Source organism: Coregonus clupeaformis, unplaced genomic scaffold (assembly GCF_020615455.1).
Source record: "Coregonus clupeaformis isolate EN_2021a unplaced genomic scaffold, ASM2061545v1 scaf0012, whole genome shotgun sequence".
Lineage (NCBI taxonomy): Eukaryota > Metazoa > Chordata > Actinopteri > Salmoniformes > Salmonidae > Coregonus > Coregonus clupeaformis.
This window is the reverse complement of record NW_025533467.1, coordinates 839,847-865,069: the sequence shown is the minus strand read 5'-3', so window position 1 is coordinate 865,069 and position 25,223 is coordinate 839,847. Positions and strand designations below refer to the sequence as shown.

The 25,223-nt window shown below is 42.1% G+C and overlaps 2 protein-coding genes and 1 non-coding gene across 4 annotated transcripts; all 3 read left to right on the top strand.

The window, feature by feature from the left end:
• The first annotated feature begins 244 nt into the window (after positions 1 to 244).
• On the top strand, positions 245 to 9,603 carry LOC121545437 (prostaglandin E synthase 3-like). 2 transcript variants are annotated; one of them, XM_041855966.2, is made up of 8 exons: positions 245 to 424; positions 6,096 to 6,209; positions 6,339 to 6,408; positions 6,536 to 6,634; positions 7,837 to 7,974; positions 8,253 to 8,309; positions 8,534 to 8,561; positions 8,738 to 9,603. In XM_041855966.2, coding segments are annotated over exons 1-8 (528 nt in total). In that variant the 5' UTR covers positions 245 to 422; the 3' UTR covers positions 8,758 to 9,603. The 2 variants fall into 2 exon arrangements, with proteins under 2 accessions (XP_041711900.1, XP_041711899.1); XM_041855965.2 differs by lacking the exon at positions 245 to 424 and adding an exon at positions 529 to 593.
• On the top strand, positions 5,952 to 6,023 carry LOC121546868. Its single transcript, XR_005996458.1, has one exon. It is a non-coding gene; the product is annotated as a small nucleolar RNA SNORD59 (small nucleolar RNA).
• Positions 9,604 to 14,419: 4,816 nt separating the features above from the next.
• On the top strand, positions 14,420 to 20,046 carry LOC121545434 (trithorax group protein osa-like). Its single transcript, XM_041855963.2, has 4 exons — positions 14,420 to 14,765; positions 17,786 to 17,915; positions 18,242 to 19,122; positions 19,954 to 20,046. Exons 2-4 carry the CDS (start codon positions 17,786 to 17,788, stop codon positions 19,960 to 19,962), a joined length of 1,020 nt encoding a protein of 339 aa, XP_041711897.1. The 5' UTR covers positions 14,420 to 14,765; the 3' UTR covers positions 19,963 to 20,046.
• Positions 20,047 to 25,223: the final 5,177 nt, after the last annotated feature.

Below are 25,223 nucleotides of genomic sequence, written 5' to 3'. Positions count from 1 at the left end.
TGTCGGAGATTTCCGAGGTCCGAGCTCCCAGTTGTATTTAATGCAGCATAATAATTTCACTGTTACACCTGTTGTCAACGAAGCATGTGACAAATACAATTTATGTTATTTGATTTATTGGAAGGCTCTAGAAACGTCGAATGCGCGGTAGCTGAGTCACGGCGTCATTGGTGGTGCCGAGTTCCCAGTTGTCTTGAACGCACTGACGTCGGAAGTCGGAGATTTTGCGAGTTCCCAGTAGATGTGAACGCGCCATCACTCGTAATACCAGAAATCCAGAGTCCGCGAGGCATAGAAAGGGTGGCCTTGCAGTGTATAGCACATTTTTGTACAGCCCATTGAAACGAAATCCCCATAAGGACAGTATTCTAAATTAATTTTGTATCCCCAAGGAGAAGGCGATCACATATCTACAACAAGACATGTAAGTTGGATGAATGGCGAGTGCGTGCTTCTGTAAAATGTAGTCCGCAAGATCACGCTAGTAGGTAGCGTCGTTGGTTTCGTTAACATAATGGAAAGTTAGCTACCTAGCCTACCAACATGCTTTTACGAAAGGCGGGAGGGACGCCTAGCGACGATGGGCCTTTCAGGTATTTGTTGGCTACCAAGCTAGCTAACTTAAATGCAAGTCACTGAATATAATCGTGCGAATGTCGGTCAGTTGAATGCTCGCTAACTAGCTAGCTAGTAACGTTAGAAAATAAATGAAATGAAGCTAGTACTAGTAACGTTAGCTAACTAACGTTAACTACGTAGTTAACGGCAAGGACGTAACTAGCTACTAACGTTAACCAGGTTTAGAAAATGTGGTTAACCAAACTGAATATAACTAGCTAACTAGGTTTCTGTCTATGCTCACATTGTTCAGTCAAAGGCTAAATTCCCTTGCAAGCCAAATAGTAGACGCTAGTTATCTAGTTAGATAATGATTGAAGTTGGCTAGGTAGTGGTGAAGTGCACCGCGTGGCATGTGGTGTGCGTTCCCTTTTTTTTTGTGACCTAACGTTAGGTAGCTAGTAAATATATTCTATAGCTAACACAACTGATTAACTAACTTTATTAGATTCGCATGTTGATCGATCCCCCATGGATTGTTCCCACCTTTGAACGGAAATCCCATCATGAAATGTTAGTACCTATCACTAGCTAGCAAAGTGCTCTGGTTATCATAAGTAACGCTAGATTTATTAAAATGATGAATGACTGACAGTTTAACTTAACAAAATGTTTGCATGCATACCATGCACATATATTATGTCCAGTTTCTCTCAACAAAATGAAAGGCTGGTTATCCTACTGCTAACTGTAGCTGCAAGGAAGCCAAGCGAGATGGCTAACTAGCTAATTATACAGAAACAAAGCGAGATGGCTAATGATACAGAATGCTCATTGATGGATGTCCTAAAGTAGCTAAATGCATTTAACATCAACGGACAGTATGGTAAGATAAATCACGTTTATCTTAGGCAGTGAGGGCGACAGTAGTCTCACAGCTCTGGTTTAGCTCAGGTCATTGACATAGCCTACAATGATCACTTTTGACTTTGAACAAGAATATGGAAGGATTGTGTAACGTTAGCTATCTAGATCAGTATTTAGTCAGTCAGGCCTTAATAATATGCCATTTAGCAGACGCTTTTATCCAAAGCGACTTACAGTCATGCGTGCATACATTTTTGTGTATGGGTGGTCCCGGGGATCGAACCCACTACCATGGCGTTACAAGCGCCGTGCTCTACCAGCTGAGCTACAGAGGACCACATTAATCAGATCTTGCTCGTTCATTGGTGCACTGGGGCTATTTTTCACTACAGTATTACATGAGAACACTAAAGGAAGTAGCTGAAAATGAATGAAACTATTAAATGTTTTTGAAATTATCAGTTGAGTTTGCAGGTTTCAAGTTAATGTCACTTGCACAAGTACAGGAAATGCCTTTCTTGCAAGCTCTAACACCAACAACGCAGTAATAAATAACAATGTAATACAAAAAATAACAAGGTAGAACAAAAACACACAAGATATATCAAAATAAAAACAAAGTATTCAGACGCCTTGACTTTTTCTACATTGTGTTACTTTACAGCCTTATTCTAAAATGGATTAAATAATTAAATTCCTCAGCAATCTACACACAATACCCCATAATGACAAAGCGAAAACGGTTTATTTAGAAATGTTTGCCAATGTATAAAAAATTAAACTGATATCTTATTTACATAAGTATTCAGACCCTTTGCTATGGGACTCGAAATGAGCTCAGGTGCATCCTGTTTCCATTGATCATCCTTGAGATGTTTCAACAACTTGCTTTGAGTCCACCTGTGGTAAATTCAATTGATTGGACATGATTTGGAAAGGCGCACAGCTGTCTACATAAGGTCCCACAGTTAACAGTGCATGTCAGAGCAAAAAGCAAGCCATGATGTCGAAGGAATTGTCCGTAGAGCTCAGAGACAGGATTGTCTCGGCACAGATCTGGGTAAGGGTACCAAAGCATTTCTGCAGCATTGAAGATCCCCAAGAACAGTGGCCTCCATCATTCTTAAATGGAAGAAGTTTGGAACCACCAAGACTGTGCAATCAGGAGAGAAGGGCCTTGGTCAGGGAGGTGACCAAGAACCCAATGGTCACTCTGACAGAGCTCCAGAGTTCATCTATGGAGATGGGAGAACCTTCCAGAAGGACAACCATCTCTGCAGCACTCCACCAATCAGCCCTTTATGGTAGAGTGGCCAGACGGAAGCCACTCCGCAGTAAAAGGCACATGACAGCTTGCTTGGAGTTTGCCAAAAGGCACCTGAAGGACTCTCATACCATGAGAAACAAGATTCTCTGGTCTGATGAAACCAATATTGAACTCTTTGACCTGAAAGCTAAGTGTCGCGTCTGGAGGAAATCTGGCACCATCCCATGCTGTGGGGATGTTTTTCAGCGGCAGGGACTAGGAGACTAGTCAGGATCGAGGTAAAGATGAACCGAGCAAAGTACAGAGATCCTTGATGAAAACCTGCTCCAGAGCTCTCAGGACCTCAGACTGGGGGCGAAGGTTCACCTTCCAACAGGACAACGACTCTAAGCATACAGCCAAGACAACGTAGGAGTGGCTTCGGGACATGTCCTTGAGTGGCCCAGCCAGAGCCCGAACTTCAACCCGATTGAACATCTCTGGAGAGACCTGAAAATAGCTGTGCAGCAATGCTCCCCATCCAACCTGACAGAGCTTGAGAGGATCTGCAGAGAAGAATGGGAGAAACTCCCCAAATACAGGTGTGCCGAGCTTGTAGCGTCATACCCAAGAAATCTCAAGGCTGTAATCACTGCCAAAGGTGCTTCAACAAAGTACTGAGTAACAGGTCTGAATACTTATGTAAGTGTGATATTTCAGTTTTTTTTTTTTTTATATAAATTACCCAACATTTCTAAAGACCTGTTTTTGCTTTGTCATTATGGGGTATTGTGTGTAGATTGAGGGGGGGGCAATTTAATCAATTTTAGAATAAGGCTGTTACCTAACAAAGTGGGAAAAGTCAAGGGGTCTGAATACTTTTCAAAGGCACTGTATATGATATACATGTGGTAGATATGTATAGGGGTAGGTGACTAGGCATCAGGATATATGATAAACAGAGTAGCAGCAGTGTATATGATTGTGTGTGTGAATGTGCATATTATGTGTGTGTGTGATCAAATTATGGAGTGAGTTTGTATGTGTGTTGGCGTACCCTGTGAGTGTGCATAGAGAATAAAATACAAAGGTGAACTCGGTCTGTGTAGCTATTTAGCAGTCTTATGGCATAGGGATAGAAGCTTGTCAGGAGCCTGTCGGTGTCAGACTTGATGCACCAGTACTGCTTGCCGTGCGGAAGAAGAGAAGTCTATGGCTTGGGGGGTTGGAGGCTTTTACGGTTTTTCCGGTCCTTCCTTTCACACCGCCTGATATACTGGTCCTGGGTGGCAGGGGCCTCGGCCCCAGTGATGTACTGGGCTATCTGCACCACCCTCTGTAGTGCCATGCGATCGAAAGCAATGCCGTCGTGTCGTCAGCAAACTTGATGGTGTTGCAGTCATGCGTGGCCACACAGTTGTGGGTGAACAGGGAGTACAGAAGGGTACTAGGCACACACCCCTGTGGGGCCCCTGTGTTGAGGGTTAGCGTGGTGGAGGGGATATTGCCTACCCTCACCAGCTGGGGTCACCCCATCAGTAAGTACAGGATCCAGTTGCAGAGGGAGCTGTTCAATCCCAGGGTCCTGAGCTTGGAGAGGACAATGGTGTTGAACGCTGAGCTGTAGCCAATGAACAGGATTCTCACATAGGTATTCCTCTTATGTAGGTGGGTGAGGGCAGTGTGGAGTGTTATGGAACAGGTATGATGGTGGTCATCTTAAAACTTGGGGATTACAGACTGGGACAAAGAGAGGTTGAAAATTACAGTGAATATACCCGCCAACTATTATGTGCATGCTCTGAGAACGCGCTCTGGAATACCATTGGGCCTAGTTAGGTATTGATCTGATTAGAATACTCATGTCTGCCTCAGAGGGTGAGATCACCCAATCTTCTGGGTCGATGACGGCCCTCACACCCGGCAGGATGTTATTGTCAAAGCGTTCATAAAATCCATTGTTCGTCTGGTAGAGGCATCGTTGGGCAGGTCGCGGCTGGGTCTTCCTTTGTCATTCGTAACGGACTGTAGCCACATGCGGCGGAGCCAGTGTAATATGATTTCACCTTATTCCTATATTGTCCTTTTGCTCGTTTGATGACTGCGGAGGTGATAGCGGGACTTCTTGTTCCTGTTCTTAGCCGTAACCTCAGGGTTGTCTGCGATAGCCCTGTGTGCGGTAGCCCTATCCTTTAGTTTAGCGCCAACCTCCGTGTTAATCCAGTGCTTTTGATTGGGTAAGCAGCTAACCTTAACTGTGAGGACAACGTTGCCGATGCATTTCCTAATGAAGCCAGTGACTGGGGTGGTTAGCTCGTCAACGTTATCACCAGTGTCCCGAAACCTATTCCAGTCAGCACTAGCAAAGCAGCCCTGAAGCATAATCTCTGATTCTGGGTAGAATAACAGTGGTCTAGGACTTTATCGCCCCTAGTGGCGAGGGAGACATGTTGATGGAAGTTGGGCATCATGTGTCTTAATGACTCCGAATTTAAATAGCCGGTAACCAGAAAAGCAGCCTCTGGATGTACGTTTTTCTGCTTGGTTATAGCCTCGTACAGTTCGTTAAGTGCCAGCTTGTTATTTCTCTTGTCCTGAGGTGGAATATATACTACAGTCACGATAACAGCTGAAAACTCCCTCGGTAGGTGAAAGGGTCGGTATTTGACCATCCGGTATTCCAAGACTTGGGTCGACACTTTCTCCCCCCTCGATTTCCCCGACTCCACTGTCCTGTCGGTACAGTGAATGGAAAATCCATTGAGTTGGACAGCCTTGGGGGGGGGGTGTATCTTGTCTGAGAGACATGTTTCAGAAAAGCAGAGAATATTGCAGTTTGGAGACTCCTGTTGGTAGCAAATCAAAGCAGTATTTTCCAAATCCACGATCTGAGGTGATCCATCTTATTATCAAGTGAGGTGGCCGCCGGGGGGGGTCCAGTGGCCAGACCTCACTAGTCATAGGATTCCATCTGGAGAGCGGGGGAGGAAGCGGTCAAGGCGTAGGGAGTTCTGTGTGTGGGACCAGTGAACTCAATAGGCTGAGTGAATGAGAAGCGGATGTCATCAACCTTTTCAAAGTGGTTGACAACGTCATCCGCAGAGAGGGAGGATGGAAGGGGTGGGCGATATAAGGAGGGAGAAGGTGGAAAAGAGTTTCCTAGGGTTAGAGGAAGAAGCTTGAAATTTAGAGTGATTAGAAAATAGCTTTAGCAGCGGATAAGGAGGAAGAGAAGGTAGAGGGAGTGAAAGCATGATAGGTCCTCCGGAAGTTGTATTTCTCTTCAGTGATAATTGATGGTGACTTTCGTTCTTCTGAGTCTACTGAAGCCAACCTTTCTGTCCTGAGAAGAGAAAAGCACTGTTAACTAGACATTTCCTGTAGAATGTTGTCATTCATTGAGTTTCTTCATCTGTGTTTCCAGGCATCCGGCGACTGCTAAGTGGTATGACAGGCGGGACTCCGTCTACATCGAGTTCTGCGTAGCGGACAGCAAGGATGTCAAGATCAATTTTGAGAAAGCTAAGTTTGTTTTCAGGTGAGTTATGACATCTGTCAGTGGAGGTTTAAATGAAAAGTTTGACCAACTGCTCTAGGCATTTGATAATTATTCTAATTCAGTTTGTCACATTTATGCTGAATTTCCTTTCACCCCTCCCTTTACCAGTTGTCTTGGAGGAACTGATCAAGTCAAACACCAGAACGAAGTAGACCTTTTCGAAGCAATTGATCAAAATGTGAGTAACTTCATTGCATTGTCTTCCTGTCCTCAGGACAAGATGCAGATTGCTTCCTTCGATATATAACTACGGGAACTTTGTTTTGCGGCATTAAAGTGTTCATGTATCTCTCTTGTACACACAGGAATCCATACACAAACGCACAGATCGGTCAGTGTTGTGCTGTTTACGAAAAGCTGAACCTGGGAAAGCATGGCCGAGGCTAACAAAAGAGAAGGCTAAGGTCAGTGATTGTGTCTAATATATTTTCCAGAAGAATATATACACTACATGGCCAAAAGTATCTGGACACCCTTTCAAATTTGTGGATTCGGCTATTTCAGCTACGTCCGTTGCTGGCGGGTGTATAAAATCGAGCACACAGCCATGCCATCTCAGTAGACAAACATTGGCAGTAGAATGGCCAGTACTGAAGAGCTCAGTGACTTTGAACATGGCACCGTCATAGGAGGCCACCTTTCCAACAAGTCAGTTCGTCAGATTTCTGCCCTGCTAGAGCTGCCCATGTCAACTGTAAGTGCTGTTATTGTGAAGTGGAAATGTCTAGGAGCAACAATTGCTCGGCTGCGAAGTGGTAGGCCACACAAGCTCACAGAATGGGTGTGCTGAAGTGCGTAAAAATTGTCTGTCGGTTGTAACACTCAGTACCGAGTTCCAGGAGAACTGCTCACTGACAGGGATGAAAACAAATGTATGCACAAAATTTGAGATAAATAAGCTTTTTGAGCATATTGGACATTTCAAGAAGCTCCCGACTAAGTGTTCTTGTGCTGACATTGCTTCCAGAGGCAGTTTGAAACAACGTCAGCACAAGAACTGTTAGTCGGGAGCTTCATGAAATGTTCCATATGCTCAAAAAGCTTATTTTTCTTAAATTTTGTGCATACATTTTGTTTGCATCCCTGTCAGTGAGCAGTTCTTCTGGACCTCGGTACTGAGTGTTACAACCGAGGACCGACTATTTTTACGCGCTTCAGCACTCGGCGGTCCCGTTCTGTGAGCTTGTGTGGCCTACCACTTCACGGCTGAGCCGTTGTTGCTCCTAGACGTTTCCACTTCACAATAACAGCACTTACAGTTGACCAGGGCAGAAATTAGACGAACTGACTTGTTGGAAAGGTGGCATCCTATGACGGTGCCATGTTGAAAGTCACTGAGCTCTTCAGTACGGGCCATTCTACTGCCAATGTTTGTCTATGGAGATTGTATGGCTGTGTGCTCGATTTCATACACCTGTCAGCAATGGGTGTGGCTGAAATAGCCGAATCCACTAATTTGAAGGGGTGTCTACATACTTTTGTATATATAGATATATTAGTTAAATGAAAATGATCAGTATTTGGTGCTTACGTGAGCCTGGAAGATGACATCCTCCAAACAAGCATCTGCTATGCCTTTTTTGTCATTCATGATATTCCTCAACAGCTGACTTGGCTCAGCGTTGACTTCAACAACTGGATAGACTGGGAGGGCGATTCAGACGAGGAACTAGGCAACTTCGATCGTTTCTCAGAGGGTGGAGACGGGGATATGGCGTTCAACACACAAGACGCAATGGCTAAAGTAAGTGCCCTAGGGCAAACTGAGCTTGCACTTTTACATTTTAGTCATTTAGCAGACACTCTTATCCAGAGCGACTTAGTTGGTGCATAAATGTTTTCATACTGACCACCCCGTGGGAATCAAACCCACAACCCTGGCGTTGCAAGCGCCATGCTCTACCAACTGAGCTACACAGGTCCACTTGAATGCTGAATGAAAGGTTGGGCAAAGACTACAAGTTATTACATGACACCATGATGATATTTGTCTCAGGCTGTTCTGTGTGACTCTGATTGCAGATGATGAACAACATGGGAGGGGAAGACGGCCTACCTGATCTAGATGATGTTGATGATGTAAGAGCTTTTCTGTGGAGTTCATTCTTTCCCTCAGTTTCACTTTACTTGGCTTTATACAAAAACACGATGTCTCACTAGTCTATGCCTCTTGTGTTTGGGTTTGCTAATGAATGATCAGTGTCTCTTTAGAAGAATGTGTGGGACACAATATGCACTTGCCAAACCTTAATTGCAATGGTCATATGCAGCTTGATCACATACTTGTTTCTATTCCTGTTTAGGACGAGTCTGCAGATAGTGACGATGAAAGTAAGTGTAATGTTTTCTGACCAGTTACTGATTCTAATGAAATTGTTTTATACCCTGACATCCCTTAACCCTAAAAAAAATGATTTGGTGCAAAATGTGCCATGCAAATTGTATTTTTTTTTTGCCATGTGGCCATTTGTTTACTTTCCATTATTTATGACTGTTTTTGTTTTCAGAAATGCCTGATTTGGAATGAAAGGCCTCAAATACCAGGAAGGAGGGATGGAAGGCAGGAGGAATCATCAAGACTATCTTGAAATAGAAGGCAGTGGGGGGGGACGACGACGACCCTGTACAGATATGAGTCGGTAGCCATGTTTAAATCCAGAGCCTCAGATCCAGAGCTCTTTTCCAATCAGTCCACTGAAGGTTAAGATGTATAGTGTTGTACGGAGCAGCAGTCTCCACTTCCATTTGCAGTGCTGCACTCTTGACGTATTCTGTTTACTATTAATTATTACAAGTAAGCATTCATTATTTGTTCTGAAGTACTGTATAGTAATCATCCTCAACCTAGAAAGCAATACATGTGAAGACATTTATAAGCAGTTGACTAATGTAATGAAGTGTAATTAAACAGACAAATGTGTTTTACACCCCCCCCCCAATGTTCTGTGTTTTAAGTTAGTTGATCAGGTTACATTTTCTGTTTGGGTCCCTCTTGTGAGCCTCCCCTGTGGCAGAGAAACAGTTTTTTCAGTACCTTAGCATTTAAGCTTACATGTTTCCCTTTCCTCCTCACCTGTTAAATCGCAAACAGTTTTTACCCTCGAGTCTTTCCGTTTAGAGTTGTGGCAGAGTACATTACAATACTTCTGGGTCTTGTGTGGGGAGGGGGTTGATGGGGGATATGACATGTTGAACCTGTATAATGACCAAATTAAATTGTCAAGAAAATGTGAGGAGATAAATGTGTAGTTCTTGGTGTGTATGTCAAACCTGTCAAGTAATCGCAGGCAGAAGCACTTCAATTGATGTTGAGTTACAGTGGGAAGTGTTTGTTTTTGGTCTACATCTTATTAATAAACTAAGACTCATGTTTCCCATGGTGAAAGTGTTTGAAGACGGGCTATGCATGTGGCATGTCAAATACGTTTTTGAGAAGACACTGCTTTCAGTGGGGTGCGACTTACCTGACATTTCAGATGGGAGTGGGAGGATATGGCTACTGTACTACATGAATCACTGTTTAACAAAACAAATGACCAAGAATATTGTATAGAGCCGTGTTTCTCAACCTTCAGACACATCTGAGCAGCTGCTCACTGATGTAGGTGAATACATATCGTAGAAATAATTCTGCTCCATGTTTACTTTCATTTAAAATCACCCATCCACCCCTTCCCTATAATGAATGCCCAGCACCAGAGGGGGTTGTACATGCGTGCGCGCTAGTTCCCCTTACACTTTTATTTATAGGCTACATAACCTGGTCTAATCGGTGTTTGAGGATATATTGTATCGTTGGTTGTCAAAATAATCTGTTCTTTCAGTATGAAAACGTTGGACATTTTCTTTGTTTTGAAATAATAGAGAGGAGCGTGACATCACTTCCCGAGATGCAGATGAACCACAGGGGATAGGGAAGGCTAAAAGATGGCCACCGAGAACTATGTTTGTACAAAAACCCTTCAATGTCAATATAGTTCGTATACAATCATATGCCTAATTGATTACAATAAAATTAGAACAGGGCCATATAATAAATAGCCTACTGCGTTCAGTTCCTGTGTGGAGGTGGAAAAGTGGTTTCTGTCACTATAATGGAATATTGTTAATCTAGTACATGGCACTACATATCATTAAATTTGTCTGGGTGTCATTGTTTATGAATTAAACGTCTCCCTCCCAACTCAGCTCTATCTCAGCATCACTTCCTGTAGCAGCATTCTGACCAGACACCATTTGCGCTCTAATGATTCCACGGGACATCCCATTGGTTCCTAGAGCTGTCCTTTGTCTTCGGTATTGAATGAGAATAATTAAATAGTTGTGCGGTGAAATCTGTGGAAAACTATTAGGAACTGTGACAAAATAGGGGGTAGCGCGTTGAAAGGGTTCAACAATAAAGGGGATAGTCCCGTGTAGCTCAGTTGGTTGAGCATGGCGCTTGCAACGCCAGGGTTGTGGGTTCGATTCTCACGGGGGGGCCAGTATGAAAAAAATAATTATACACTCACTAACTGTAAGTCGCTCTGGATAAGACCGTCTGCTAAATGACTAAAATGTAATAACCTGGGGCCCATTCTATGAAATGGCTTATTGAGGCAGCAATAGTTATCGATTCAAACAACCTATTCTTCGGAACAAAGTATTTTTCTCCTGAGTAAACAACCGTTTTTAAAATTATTGTTATGCTTTTCCTGAATGTGCCCATTTTATTGTGAAATGAAGCTAGCAATCTGAAGACTAAATATATTCTGTAGTCTTGTGTGATTTATTTTCTCCTGAAGGACATTTTTTTGCTGCTGGATTGGGATAGTCCTTATAAAAGGTAAATGGGGTTTTGCACAATGATAAGGTGTGTAGAATGCCTGTTGAGTTCAAAAGTAGACCAGTGAACAATATGTAAAGTAAAATGAATAGAAACACCTGCAAACGGTTGTGTTCCAATGAATTGTATTGCACTCAAAGAAATTCATATAATCCTAGAAGGCAGGTAGTTCCATTCCTTTCATAGAATCCGTGTTCTTAATATGAGAATTTGCCTAATTTATTATAGGAGAGAGTATACCACAATATTACAATATCAAAACATAAATGTAATTCACTACACATTTTACCATGAAATGTTAGACTTTATAACAATGTAACAGGGAATTAATAGGTTATAATTGTGGCGCTGTATGAGTTTTTTCAAAGTAGCAGAGCAGCACACATATTGATTGCACTGCACTGAATTTGCTGGCCCTCAACACAAGAACCATATAATGTGAGAGACCATATCCCTACTGTGTAGTGGGCTATCTTTACCCAAAAAGGCACAAACTAATATCATGATGTATCTATTATAATCGAGACATTCTTCAAGTTTCAATTTTATTTGTCCCAGAGGGCAATTGGTTTTGCAGCAGGTGAGCACGAGACGTAAAAAACATAAAATCCAGATAATAATAATAATAATAATTGGTCATTTAGCAGACGCTCTTATCCAGAGCGACTTACAGATGGAGCTGAATGATGGTTAGTCTGATTAATCAGGCTGTAATACACAATTAATTGGTATGTATAACCTGAAACTGATGACTGCAAAATCATGTAAATGTTCCTAACAAGCCAGCATGTTCATTAAAATTACATTTAAACTTACTCTAATGGTTGTCTGTGTGGTTTGATCTTCAGCTGCTTGAATATCCACAGGAAAGTATTGTAAGGTATATTTACATGATTTTGCAGAAATGTCCCCTATTCATCTGTGATTACACTCAAATTCATGCCTATTTTTAATTACATGGTATACCTGCATTTTTGTGTGTAGTCTACAAGTACAGGTAGGCCCTACATCCAATTATTTACAATGGATTCGGGAAAGTATTCAGACTTTTTCCACATTTTGTTACGTTACAGCCTTATTCTAAAATTGATTAAATCGTTTTTTCCCCCTCATCAACCTACACACAATACACCATAATGACAAAGCAAAAACAGGTTTGTAGAAATGTTTGAACATTTATAAAACGTAAATAACTGAAATATAACATTTACATAAGTATTCAGACCCTTTACGCAGTACTTTGTTGAAGCACCTTTGGCAACGATTATAGCCTCAAGTCTTCTTGGGTATGACGCTACAAGCTTGGCACACATGTAGTTGGGGAGTTTCTCCCATTCTTCTCTGCTGATCCTCTCAAGCTATGTCAGGTTGATGGAGAGCGTCGCTGCACAGCTATTTTCAGGTCTGTCCAGATCGGGTTCAAGTCTGGGCTCTGGCTGGGCCACTCAAGGACATTCAGAGACTTGTCCCGAAGCCACTCCTGCGTTGTCTTGGCTGTGTGCTTAGGGTCGTTGTCCTGTTGGAAGGTGAACCTTCACCCCCAGTCTGAGGTCCTGAGCGCTCTGGAGCAGGTTTTCATCAAGGATCTCTCTGTACTTTGCTCCTTTCATCTTTCCCTTGATCCTGACTAGTCTCCAAGTCCGTGCCGCTGAAAAACATCCCCACAGCATGATGCTAACACCACCATGCTTCACCGTAGGGTTGGTGCCAGGTTTCCTCCAGACGTGATGCTTGGCATTCAGGCCAAAGAGTTCAATCTTGGATTCATCAGACCAGAGAATCATGTTTCTCATGGTCTGAGAGTCCTTTAGGTGCCTTTTGGCAAACTCCAACTCCATCATGTGCATTTTACTGAGGAGTGGCTTCCGTCTGGCAGCTCTACCATAAAGGCCTGATTGGTTTATTGCTGCAGAGATGGTTGTCCTTCTGGAAGGTTCTCCCATCTCATTTTACATTTACATTTTAGTCATTTAGCAGACGCTCTTATCCAGAGCGACTTACAGTTAGTGAGTGCATACATAATTTTTTTCATACCGGCCCCCCATGGGAATCGAACCCACAACCCTGGCATTGCAAACGCCATCCCTGCCGGCCAAACCCTCCCCTACCTTGGACGACGCTGGGCCAATTGTGCTCCGCCCCATGTCTCCCGGTCGCGGCCGGCTACGACAGAGCCTGGATTCGAACCAGGATCTCTAGTGGCACAGTTAGCACTGCGATGCAGTGCCTTAGACCACTGCGCCACTCGGGAGGTTGGTCACAGGGATCATTGCTCAGTTTGGCCGGGAGGCCAGCTCTAGCAAGAGGCTTGGTGGTTCCAAACTTCTTCCATTTAAGAATGATGGAGGCCACTGTGTTCTTGGGGACCTTCAATGCTGCAGAAATGTTTTGGTACCCTTCCTCAGCTCTGTGCCTCGACACAATCCTGTCTCGGAGCTCTACGAACAATTCATTCGACCTCATGGCTTGGTATTTTCTCTGACATGCACTGTCAACTGTGGGACCTTATATAGACAGGTGTGTGCCTTTCCAAATCATGTCCAATCAATTTAATTTACCACAGGTGGACTCGAAGCAAGTAACATCTCAAGGATGATCAATGGAAACAGGATGCACCTGAGCTCAATTTTGAGTCTCATAGCAAATGGTCTGAATACTTCTGTTGTTTATTTTTAATACATTTGCAAACATTTCTAAAAACCTGTTTTTGCTTTGTCATTATGGGGTATTATGTGTAGATTGATGAGGGACATTTTTTATTTCATCAATTTTAGAACAAGGCTGCAACGTACAAAATGTGGAAAAAGTAAAGGGGTCTGAATACTTTCCATATGCACTGTATATATATATACACTAGATAACTAATAGTGGGTGCTGTGTTGAAGCCACCGTCATCCATCTTGGCACTCCCCCACTGTTGTAAAAAATATTTTGGAAGCTATAGAAAGGCATTTATTATTGTCTACATTCGTTTTTGCCACGTTTATTTTATTACAGACACCTTAATGTGAGCTAAACATTTTTTTTAATGAAGGGGAAAAAAGTATAAAAACATGTTCCTTAAAGTACCATTTTTTTAGATGACTAATGTTATTGTCCCCACTACAATAACAAAAATCCTTAAATACATATAATTTTGTCCTGTAGATATTTATTCATTCTTATGGAAGTCTGCTCCTACTGGGGAGTGCCAATATGGCCAAAATATAGCATCAACGATCCAGGGTTTGTATACATTATTGCCTACATCAGATGACAATTCTCCTAATATGTTGGAATTTCGGTTCTAGGACCCAGCGCTCCCCAGAGTGTGTAAACTTCAGAGACGGAAGAGGAAGCGAGACACCCCACTCGATGTTTTTATTTTTTTTTGTCAAACGAAAGTCCAAGAACTAAGTAGACCAGACCCAGCTGCTATTGCATCGGTGTCTATGGGAGATCCACCCCGTTAAGTAGACCGGAACTTACCATTTTTTTCAATAGTAAACGGCCTGAGTGAACAATCTTCATTTATCCGCCATTCACTTCTTCTTTTGGCTCGATTTATTTTTCTCCTGTGATCATGGCTGCGCCAGCCATGTTTGCTCATTTGAAACCCAAAGGTTAGAGAATACCTGTTTATTATTTACATCGCCTGTACGGTCTTCAACCATATTTGTTCACTCGGAGGATCAAAGGCATCAGTGCCTTTGAAATTCAAGGTTTACAAGGTAAGTCAGTTTTAATTAAATTTTATGTCAAACTTTTGAGTTTTGTGTGTGTGAGAGGAAGGATGATGATGATGTCTGATGCTGTCTCACATCTCAGGCGAATACAGCGAAAACAATGTGCGTTTATTAGCTAGTTAACAAAAAAGAAGCATTCACAATGTTCAGAATACGTAAACAAAAACGATACTCCAAGACGACTGATGTTATTACTCTCCACGTGTTTCATTAACTAGTTATCATCGCAAAAGTTTAAAGAGAACAGACCCGCTGTGACTGTATTATTAACTAGTTTTACAGGTAACTTCTGTTGATTATTGTCAATAACCTTGAATTTAACATGATCTAATAAGGGCCTAGAGTTGTCGAATATTATGTTGAAACGATAAGCAAATTCAATAATTTTAACCCGATTGTGTTAAATGTAGTTTCATCTCACCTAACGAACTCCTTGGTGGATTGTTTTTATTGCAGAGCGTACAGTAACGTTATAAAGATATCAAATCAGATACTAACCTAGCGCCGTATTGCTAACTAGATAACGTTAGATAGCTAACAGTCCATAGTAGGCCTAAGGTTAGTTGGAAATGACGTTAACCATCTGGTGGCGAGTTTTGAATGAAAGCTAATTTAGCTAGCTAGTCAAGATATGGACAATAACAAAAGTAAACATGTTTATGCAACTGCTGATGCCACTTCTTCAATTCCACAGTACAAGCCCTAACGTTAAGCCCTTTTTGTTTTTGTTGTTGACAGTTTTGATAAACAACTAGATAGCGGGATGGTTTAGCTAGCTAGCAAACAATCAACTTCAACTGGACAAGTTAAATAGCGAGCTAATGTAACCATGACACGTTATCATGAACGACTGCAATAGCTAGATTGCTGGCTAGTTGAGCCTTGGATGAGAGATTCAGGTCTATGCAGACTGCAGTGGAGGCTCCTCAGAGGAGGACTATCCTCAGTGAATTTCATACATTTTTTACAACATTTAAAAAGTTAACCTTTTTAGATAAAACTATACTAAATATATTCACGTCACCAAATATTTGATTAAAACACACTGTTTTGAAATGAAGGTCTACAGTAGCCTCAACAGCACTCTCTGGGGTAGCACCATGGTGTAGCCGGAGGACAGCTAGTTTCTGTCCTCCTCTGGGTATATTGACTTCAATACAAAACCTAGGAGGCTCATGGTTCTCACCCCCTTCCATAGACTTACACAGTAATTATGACAACTTCCGGAGGATGTCCTCCTACCGATCAGAACTCTTGCAGCATGAACTGACATTTTTTCCACCCAATCAAAGGATCAGAGAATGAATCTAGGACTGAAAGCATAAGCTTTTTTTTTCTTTTCAGTTTCACTTTAGCTAGCAAATGCAGCTAGCTAGTTTAGCCTACTCAAACACCCTGCTCAAACAGATGGATGCTATGTTAGCTAGCTGGCTATGACTATCCAACACAACACTGGAACTCTTCCAAGTCATGGTAAGCTTTTGATCTGACTAATTTATTGCCACTGGGGCCCACCGGTGTAAGTGCTACACTACTTACTGTACACTGTAAAGTTACTGCATGATTGTAGCTTGTTTACTAATGCGTTAGTTCTATTAGCTATGTTGACTACGATGTTACTTTAGCTAATACGTAGGCTGTGAGTATTGGTTATGGTTTGGCTTGGAAAGTTTTTTTTGCCTGGTCACATACAGCTGATGTGTTGTGCACTGAAGTCCACAAGCGAAGGTAAAAGCTGAGAGGAGGAGAGCACATAGATGCGAGAAGGAATACAACATGGCTGCTATGAAAGAGAACTGTGTTTACATGTGATCAGGGGTGTATTCATTCCACCGATTCTGTCAAACAGTTTCTTAAACGGAAGCAAACGGAACGACACGGGATGAACATACCTGAATTTGTCCAATAGAAACTCTTGTTTGCAACTGTTGGACTAATGATTACACCCTAGATCAGCTAGATGCAGGCAAAAGTGTGCAAGGCAGTATTGAATGTGTCACTGTCTGTCCATGTGTCACTGTCTGTCACCTCAAATTTTTCTCTCAACCTGTGTGCACCTACGTTGTAAACTTTCATTCATAGGCTAGGTTGTAGCAATCTCATGATGGGTAAAGGGAAAATTAGAATATAATGTAGTAGCCTAAACGTATCGCTGTTACATTGAACCGGGAGAATAGAATATTAATGACAGTCATCCTATATGCTATAATAAAAATAAGGCCATGCTCATGAAAAAAAAGGTCCTCCCTCATCTTAAACGGCACTGACCGCCACTGATGCAGAGGGTGCTATCAGCCACAGCGCATGGTCACATGTAGCAGACAGCCTAGCTAGTAAGCAATGACAACCAAATCTAATTTTCTATCGTTCGAAAGTAGCTAATAAATGAATAACTACGGAAGTTGTCTGTTTTCTAATTGCAGTTACCATGGCTTTGTTATATGGCCAAGATTTGTGGTGATCTAGCTAGCTAGTATAGCTTAATGAAACCAATGTTTTCAAGTAGCTAGTGTTAGCTATCTCTTCATGCTAATATGTGTTTATCGTGGGATGGATGTTGAAAAACACAGTTAAACATTGGGTTTACGAACGGGCAGATGTTCCATACAATATGTAGCTACTTGTTGAAAACCACGATATACCTGCTCTAACTGCAACATTTTGAGGTAGTTGTGGAAGTGCAATGTTTGTGATGTCGTCATCATTCATAGCCATCTATAGGCTTGCCAACGCCTGCATTGTAACCAATACATTTTAGTGTATGGATCTAGCTAGCTGCTTTATTATTTATTTAAAAAATCACATACTATTTGCTATTTAGTTTATACTGCTCACTTATTTTATTTATGGAAACCATCACATGTGTATTCTGCTTATAAGAATAGCCTATTATGAGAGCTGCAGGGAATTTGTGAATTTTATTTGATGTGCAGGGTAAAATAATATTTCCTGGTTTATTTATTGTTTCTCTTCATGACTTGTGGTCTTTGCTACCTGTTTTTCAGATGGAGGCGAACAACCATTTCAACTATGGCACCCACTCCTCTGTGTCTGCTAACTCAGGACTGAAACTCTCCTCAGAGGATTCTGTCTATACTAACGGGTCCTCCATGAGTTTTCCTCAGCAGGAGAAGAGTGAGTACAGCCCCTGTTTTCTGTGGTTACTCTGTCTCACTATTTATATATCAATAACTGATTTAGATTAAGCTCTCTCTGCCCCAGTCTTTTGACCCCTTATAATGAGCAAAATATTGTATCTAACTCTAGAGCAGGTGTTCGGTGCATAAGCAATATCCTGTTGAATATCACAATGAATTAATGTAACATCACATTTCAAATTCGCTGGACAATTTATGATTGTGCAAGATGCATGACCTGTGGATAATGTGTGAATTGAACACATTGAAAGATGAATTATCTGACCCATCTTCTCTTACTCTCGTCCCTGACCACCTTTGCAGATATGAACGGCGAAATGAATGTGAATGGCATCACTACTGTAATTGGGTCCAGTGTGCCTGGCTCCCACTCTCCAACAGCCCCATACCCTCATATGAGCAACCACCACCAGAGTAGCATGGGCTTCGACTACCTGTGGGGAGGACAGCCACAGTACAGCCCAGCCATGAGCTTGTCTCCTGGGCATGGCATGCACCAGAAGCAGCCTCCCACTGGGGTGATGCAGCAACAGAGCCAGCAGCATTTCCAGGGTCACGGACAGTGCCAACTGAACGGGGGCATGCCTGGGTCCTGTCAGCCCCCCGTGGTGGCCCCAACAAACATGACTCTTACAGGGGGCCAGTACTGGAACAGGGGTATCCCGGGGCAACAGCAGAGCAGCGCAGCCATGGTAATGGGATATAACTCACACAGCGTGTACGGGGCGTACCAGAGCCAGGTGCACCCTGGGATTGCGACCTCACAACATCACCAGCAACAGCCTCCACAGCCACCCCCTCACCAACAGACACAGCAACACCTCCACCCACACCAGCAGCAACAGCAACCTCAGCACTACAGCATGGTGTCCAACGGGATGCCCTACTACCAGCCCCAGCACCCACCTCTTCCCGCTCCACAACCCCAGTCTCAGGCTCAGATGATGCCCCCTACCTCCCAGAATTTCACCCCTCCACGGGACAGCCCCCAGCACCACCAGATGGGACGGGGGGTAACAGGCAGCCCCCTCCCCATGGGGTTGTCCTCTGTCCCCATGATGTCACCCTCGACGATGGCGGATAGTGGATCGCTCCTGAGCCAGACCAGGGAGAGGAGTCCCCATGGTGGTTCTGTGGGGATGCCTGCTGTCATACATGGTGAGATGCACATATTTACACAGGTGGTAAGTCTTCTGAGTAATCTAACCCATTCTATTTTTATAGCACGGAAGAAGTATGTTTCCCTGTTTCATTTTAATATTTATATGGTCGAAATGCCTGTTTCAAAGCAATTTTTCTTTCCAATGACTCAATTACTTTCAATTAGGCCTGATCTGTTAATTTACTAATCAGTGTCTCAGCTGTCAGTAATTGAATTCGCTAAGCAGATTTAATGTCAACACTGTAAACTGTTTCCATGACAGAACTGAAACAGTGTTTGCATATTGTCATTTGAGCTTGATAAGGGACATTTTCTGACGAGAGGACATTTTTGGTGGAGAAGAATAAGGATGTGTCATTTGGATTCCTTCTAACACAGGTTACAGTATGGACAAGTCCCAAAAAGTTTAGGAAAGTCACCTCATCCACCACTAGTAGTGGTTCGAGATGTAGGCCTATCTATGGGTCATTCATTGTTCCTGTTTGACTGTGGTTAGCTCTCCATGTCAGAGAACCTTACTGGTTTCCTGGTTTAGGCCCTGGCCTGTATTTACAGAGATAAATCAGGTTGTAAATCTCACTTCACATATTTCCTGATTCTCAACCACCCGGGTGTGGCTCACCTCTATTTAGTGTGCACCACAATACATAACGAAGAACTCCTGGCCTTTTTCAATGATACAGACACTATATATTTATTGCCATCTTACTGAAGTGGAACGCTAGCATGCAGCAGATTGTCGACAAGGTGTTTTATAAAAGCTCCAGCTGCTTTGAATTGCCTTGCCGCTACTGTGTTTTGTTCCTGTCATCTCTAATGGTCTGACTGTTGTGTTTGTGTTCCCGTTCCCTAGGGCGGATGAGTGAAGCGTTTAAGGATGTGGATAAAGGCTACAACGGGATGGAGAGAGCATCTGTCTCCCAGCGACTGCCTAAAAGCGACAGCTACCCTCTCAAGCCCCCTGGACCTCCCATGGGGCCCACCAGTGACTACTGCCAGCGCTCCGAGCAGCCAATGGCCCAGCACCATGAAATGACAACCTTAGCGAGGGAGTCTGCGCTGCCTGAGCCTCCACACTCGATGTCGGCGCCTCCCCCTGTGGTTTCCACACCTCCTTCAGCTAAGGCAGCAACCCCTCCTAAGGTCTCCACAGCCGCAAACAAGCCTAAGATCACCATGCGCAATGCCAAGCGTCGGCTGGAGTGGTGTAAAGCTCACCGCCATTGGACTCTGGAGCAGTGGAAACGCGTTCTCTGGAGTGATGAATCACGCTTCACCATCTGGCAGTCCGATGGACGAATCTGGGTTTGGCGGATGCCAGGAGAACGCTACCTGCCTGAATGCATAGTGCCAACTGTAAAGTTTGGTGGAGGAGGAATAATGGTCTGGGGCTGTTTTTCATGGTTCGGGCTAGGCCCCTTAGTTCCAGTGAAGGGAAATATTAACGCTACAGCATACAATGCCATTCTAGACGATTCTGTGCTTCCAACTTTGTGGCAACAGTTTGGGGAAGGCCCTTTCCTGTTTCAGCATGACAATGCTCCCGTGCACAAAGTGAGGTCCATACAGAAATGGTTTGCCGAGCTTGGTGTGGAAGAACTTGACTGGCCTGCACAGAGCCCTGACCTCAACCCCATCGAACACCTTTGGGATGAATTGGAACGCCGACTGCGAGCCAGGCCTAATCGCCCAACATCAGTGCCCGACCTCACTAATGCTCTTGTGGCTGAATGGAAACAAGTCCCCACAGCAATGTTCCAACATCTAGTGGAAAGCCTTCCCAGAAGAGTGGAGGCTGTTATAGCAGCAAAGGGGGGACCAACTCCATATTAATGCCCATGATTTTGGAATGAGATGTTCGACAAGCAGGTGTCCACATACTTTTGGTCATGTAGTGTATGTATAGGGGCGGCAGGTAGCCTAGTGGTTAAGAGCGTTGTGCCAGTAACCGAAAGGTCGCTGGTTCTAATCCCCGAGCCGACTAGGTGAAAAATCTGTCGATGTGCCCTTGAGCAAGGCACTTAACCCTAATTGCTCCTGTAAGTCGCTCTGGATAAGAGCGTCTGCTAAATGACCAATTATATTTATATTATATTATATAGTGTTGTATGGAGCAGCAGACACCACTTCCATTTGCAGTGCTGCACTCTTGGCGAGTAAGCATTCATGATTTGATCTGAAGTACTGTATAGGAATCATCCTCAACCTAGAAAGGAATACATGTGAAGACATTTACAAGCAGTTGTCAAATGTTTTTTGTTGTTGTTTTTTTCACCTTTATTTAACCAGGTAAGCCAGTTGAGAACAAGTTCTCATTTACAACTGCGTATCTCATTTGCACCCCAGTATCTCTATTTGCACATCATCTTCTGCATATCTATCACTCCAGTGTTAATACTCAATTATAATTGTAATTATTTTGCACTATGGCCTATTTATAGCTTTACCTCCATAACTTACATTTGCACACACTGTATATAGATTTTCTATTGTGTTATTGACTTTATGTTTTGTTTATTCCATATGTAACTCTGTGCTGTTGTTTTTACCGCACTGCTTTGCTTTATCTTGGCCAGGTCGCAGTTGTACATGAGAACTTGTTCTCAACTGGCTTACCTGGTTAAATAAAATAAATAAAAAATAAATAAATCTGTTTTACACATTTTCTGTTCGGTTCCCTCTTGTGAGCCTCCCCTGTGGCATATATATAGTGATCAGAGAAACAGTTCAGTGTTTCAGTACCTTAGCCTTTAAGCCTACATGTTTCCCTTTCCTCCTCACCTGTTAAATCACAAACAGTCTATCAATGTTCATAAGATTTGAATGTTCTGGAATTCTTACAGGCATCGGTCTTCATGTTGCTCCCAAATATACATTTCTGATGGTACCTGTTTTTTTACTAATCCCAAATTGCTATTTACTGTCTAACAGCAGATCACATGATGGCAAAATTAAAGGATGCCTGAAGCTTGGTTTGGCCTCAAAACATTTTTTTTTTTTTTTTTTTACCCTCAAGAATCTTTTCATCTGTTTAGAGTTGTGGCAGAGTACATTACAATACTTCTTGGTCTTGTGTGGGGAGGGGGTTGATGGGGGATATGACATGTTGAACCTGTATAATAATGACCAAATTAAATTAATGTGAGGAGATAAATGTGTAGTTCTTAGTGTGTATGTCAAACCTGTCAAGTAATCGCAGGCTGAAGCACTTCAACTGATGTTGAGTTACAGTGGAAAATGTTTGTTTTTGGTCTACATCTTATTAATAAACTAAGACTCATGTTTCCCATGGTGAAAGTGTTTGAAGACAGGCTATGCATGTGGCATGTCAAATACGTTTTCGAGAAGACACTGCTTTCAGTGGGTGCGACTTTTCTGAAATGTCAGATGGAAAAAGTGAGGACATGGCTAATGTACTACATTAAACACTGTTTACCAAAACAAATGACCAAGAATACTGGATAGAGCTGTGTTTCTCAACCTTCAGACACATCTGATCAGCTGCTCACTGATATAGGTAAATAAATATCGTATAAATAATTCTGCTCCATGTTTACTTTCATTTAAAGCGCTGCGGCCCAGCTCCAGAGGGGTTCGTACATACACCAGCGCTTGCTTGCGCGCTAGTTCCCCTTACACTTTTATTTATAGGCTACATAACCTGGTCTAATCAGTGTTTTGAGGATATATTGTAACGTTAGTTATCATCAAAATAATCTGTTCTTTCAGTATGAAAACGTTGGACATTTTCTTTGTTTTGAAATAATAGAGAGGAGCGTGACATCACTTCCCGAGATGCAGATGAACACCTGCTACCACAGGGGATAGGGAAGGCTGAAAGATGGCCACCGAGAAAACTATGTTTGTACAAAAACCCTTCAATGTCAGTATAGTTAGTATACAATCATTATATTCCTAATTGATTACACTAAAACTAGAACAGGGCCAAATAATAAATAGCTTACTGCGTTCAGTTCCAGTGTGAAAAGTGGTTTCTGTCACTATAATGGAATATTGTTCATGTAGTACATGGCACTACATAAAATTTGATTTGTCTGGGTATTTTTGTTATTGTTTATGAATTAAACGACACCCTCCCAACTCAGCTCTATCTCAGCATCACTTCCTGTAGCAGCATTCTGACTAGACACCATTTGCGCTCTTAATGATTCCACCGGACATCCCATTGGTTCCTAGAGCCGTCCTTTGTCTTCGGTATTGAATGAGAATAATTAAATAGTTGTGCGGTGAAATCTGTGGAAAACTATTAGGAACTGTGAGAAAATAGGGGGTAGCGCGTTGAAAGGGTTCAACAATAAAGGGGATAACCTGGGGCCCATTCTATGAAATGGCTTAATGAGGCAGCAATAGTTATCGATTCAAACATCCTATTCTTGGGAACAAAGTATTTTTCTCTTGAGTAAACAACAGTTTTTTAAATTATTATTATGCTTTTCCTGAATGTGCCCATTTTATTGTGAAATGGAGCTAGCAATCTGAAGACTAAATATATTCTGTAGTCTTGTGTAATTTATTTTCTCCTAAAGGGCAGTTTTTTTGCCGCTGGAGTGGGATAGTCCTTATAAAAGGTCAATGATATTTTGCACAATGATAAGGTGTGTAGAATGCCTGTTGAGTTCAAAAGTAGACCAGTGAACAATATGTAAAGTGAAATGAATAGAAACACCTGCAAACAGTTATGTTCCAATGAATTGTATTGCACTCAAAGAAATTCATTTAATCCTAGAAGGCAGGTAGTTCCATTCCTTTCATAGAATCTGTGTTCTTAATATGAGAATTTGCCTAATTTATTATGGGAGAGAGTATACCACAATATTACAATATCAAAACATAAATGTAATTCACTACACATTTTACCATGAAATGTTAGACTTTATAACAATGTAACAGGGAATTAATAGGTTATAATTGTGGCGCTGTATGAGTTTTTTCAAAGTAGCAGAGCAGCACACAAATTGATTGTACTGCACTGAATTTGCAGGCCCTCAACACAAGAACCATATAATGTGAGAGACCATATCCCTACTGTGTAGTGGGCTATCTTTACCCAAAAAGGCACAAACTAATATCATGATGTATCTATTATAATCGAGACATTCTTCAAGTTTCAATTTTATTTGTCCCAGAGGGCAATTGGTTTTGCAGCAGGTGAGCACGAGACGTAAAAAACATAAAATCCAGATGGAGCTGAATGATGGTTAGTCTGATTAATCAGGCTGTAATGCACAATTAATTGGTACATATAACCTGAAACTGATGACTGCAAAATCATGTAAATGTTCCTTACAAGCCAGAATGTTCATTAAAATTACATTTAAACTTGATATTCAGCTGCTTGAATATCCACAGGAAAGTATTGTAAGGTATATTTACATGATTTTGCAGAAATGTCCCCTATTCATCTGTGATTACACTCAAATTCATGCCTATTTTTAATTACATGGTATACCTGCATTTTTGTGTGTAGTCTACAATTACAGGTAGGCCCTACATCCAATTATTTATATATACACTAGTTAACTAATAGGGGCGCTGTGTTGAAGCCACCGTCCTCCATCTTGGCACTCCCCCACTGTCGTACATTTTTTATTTTGGAAGCTATAGAAAGGCATTTATTATTGTCTACATTCGTTTTTGCCACGTTTATTCTATTACAGACCCCTTAATGCATAATAAAACAATTATATTATGTGAGCTAAACATAAAATAATGAACAAAACAAAACATTTTCCTTTAAGTATATATTTTTTGATTATTAATGTTACTGTCCCCACTACAATAACAAAAATACTTAAATACATGTAATTTTGTCCTGTAGAATTCCATTCATTCCTATGGAAGACTGCTCCTACTGGAGAGTGCCAATACGGCCAACCGGTTGCTTCAAAGTATTTTAATGGCCAATACATTGGATCAGTAATCCAGGGTTTGTATCTATACATCATTGCCTACATCAGATGACAATTCTCCTAAAATGATGCTATTCCGGTGCTAGGACCCAGCGCTCCCATTGTGTAAACTCCAGAGACAGAAGAGGAAGCGAGACACCCCACTCGCTGATATTTTGTAGTCAAATGAAAGTCAAAGAACTAAGTAGACCAG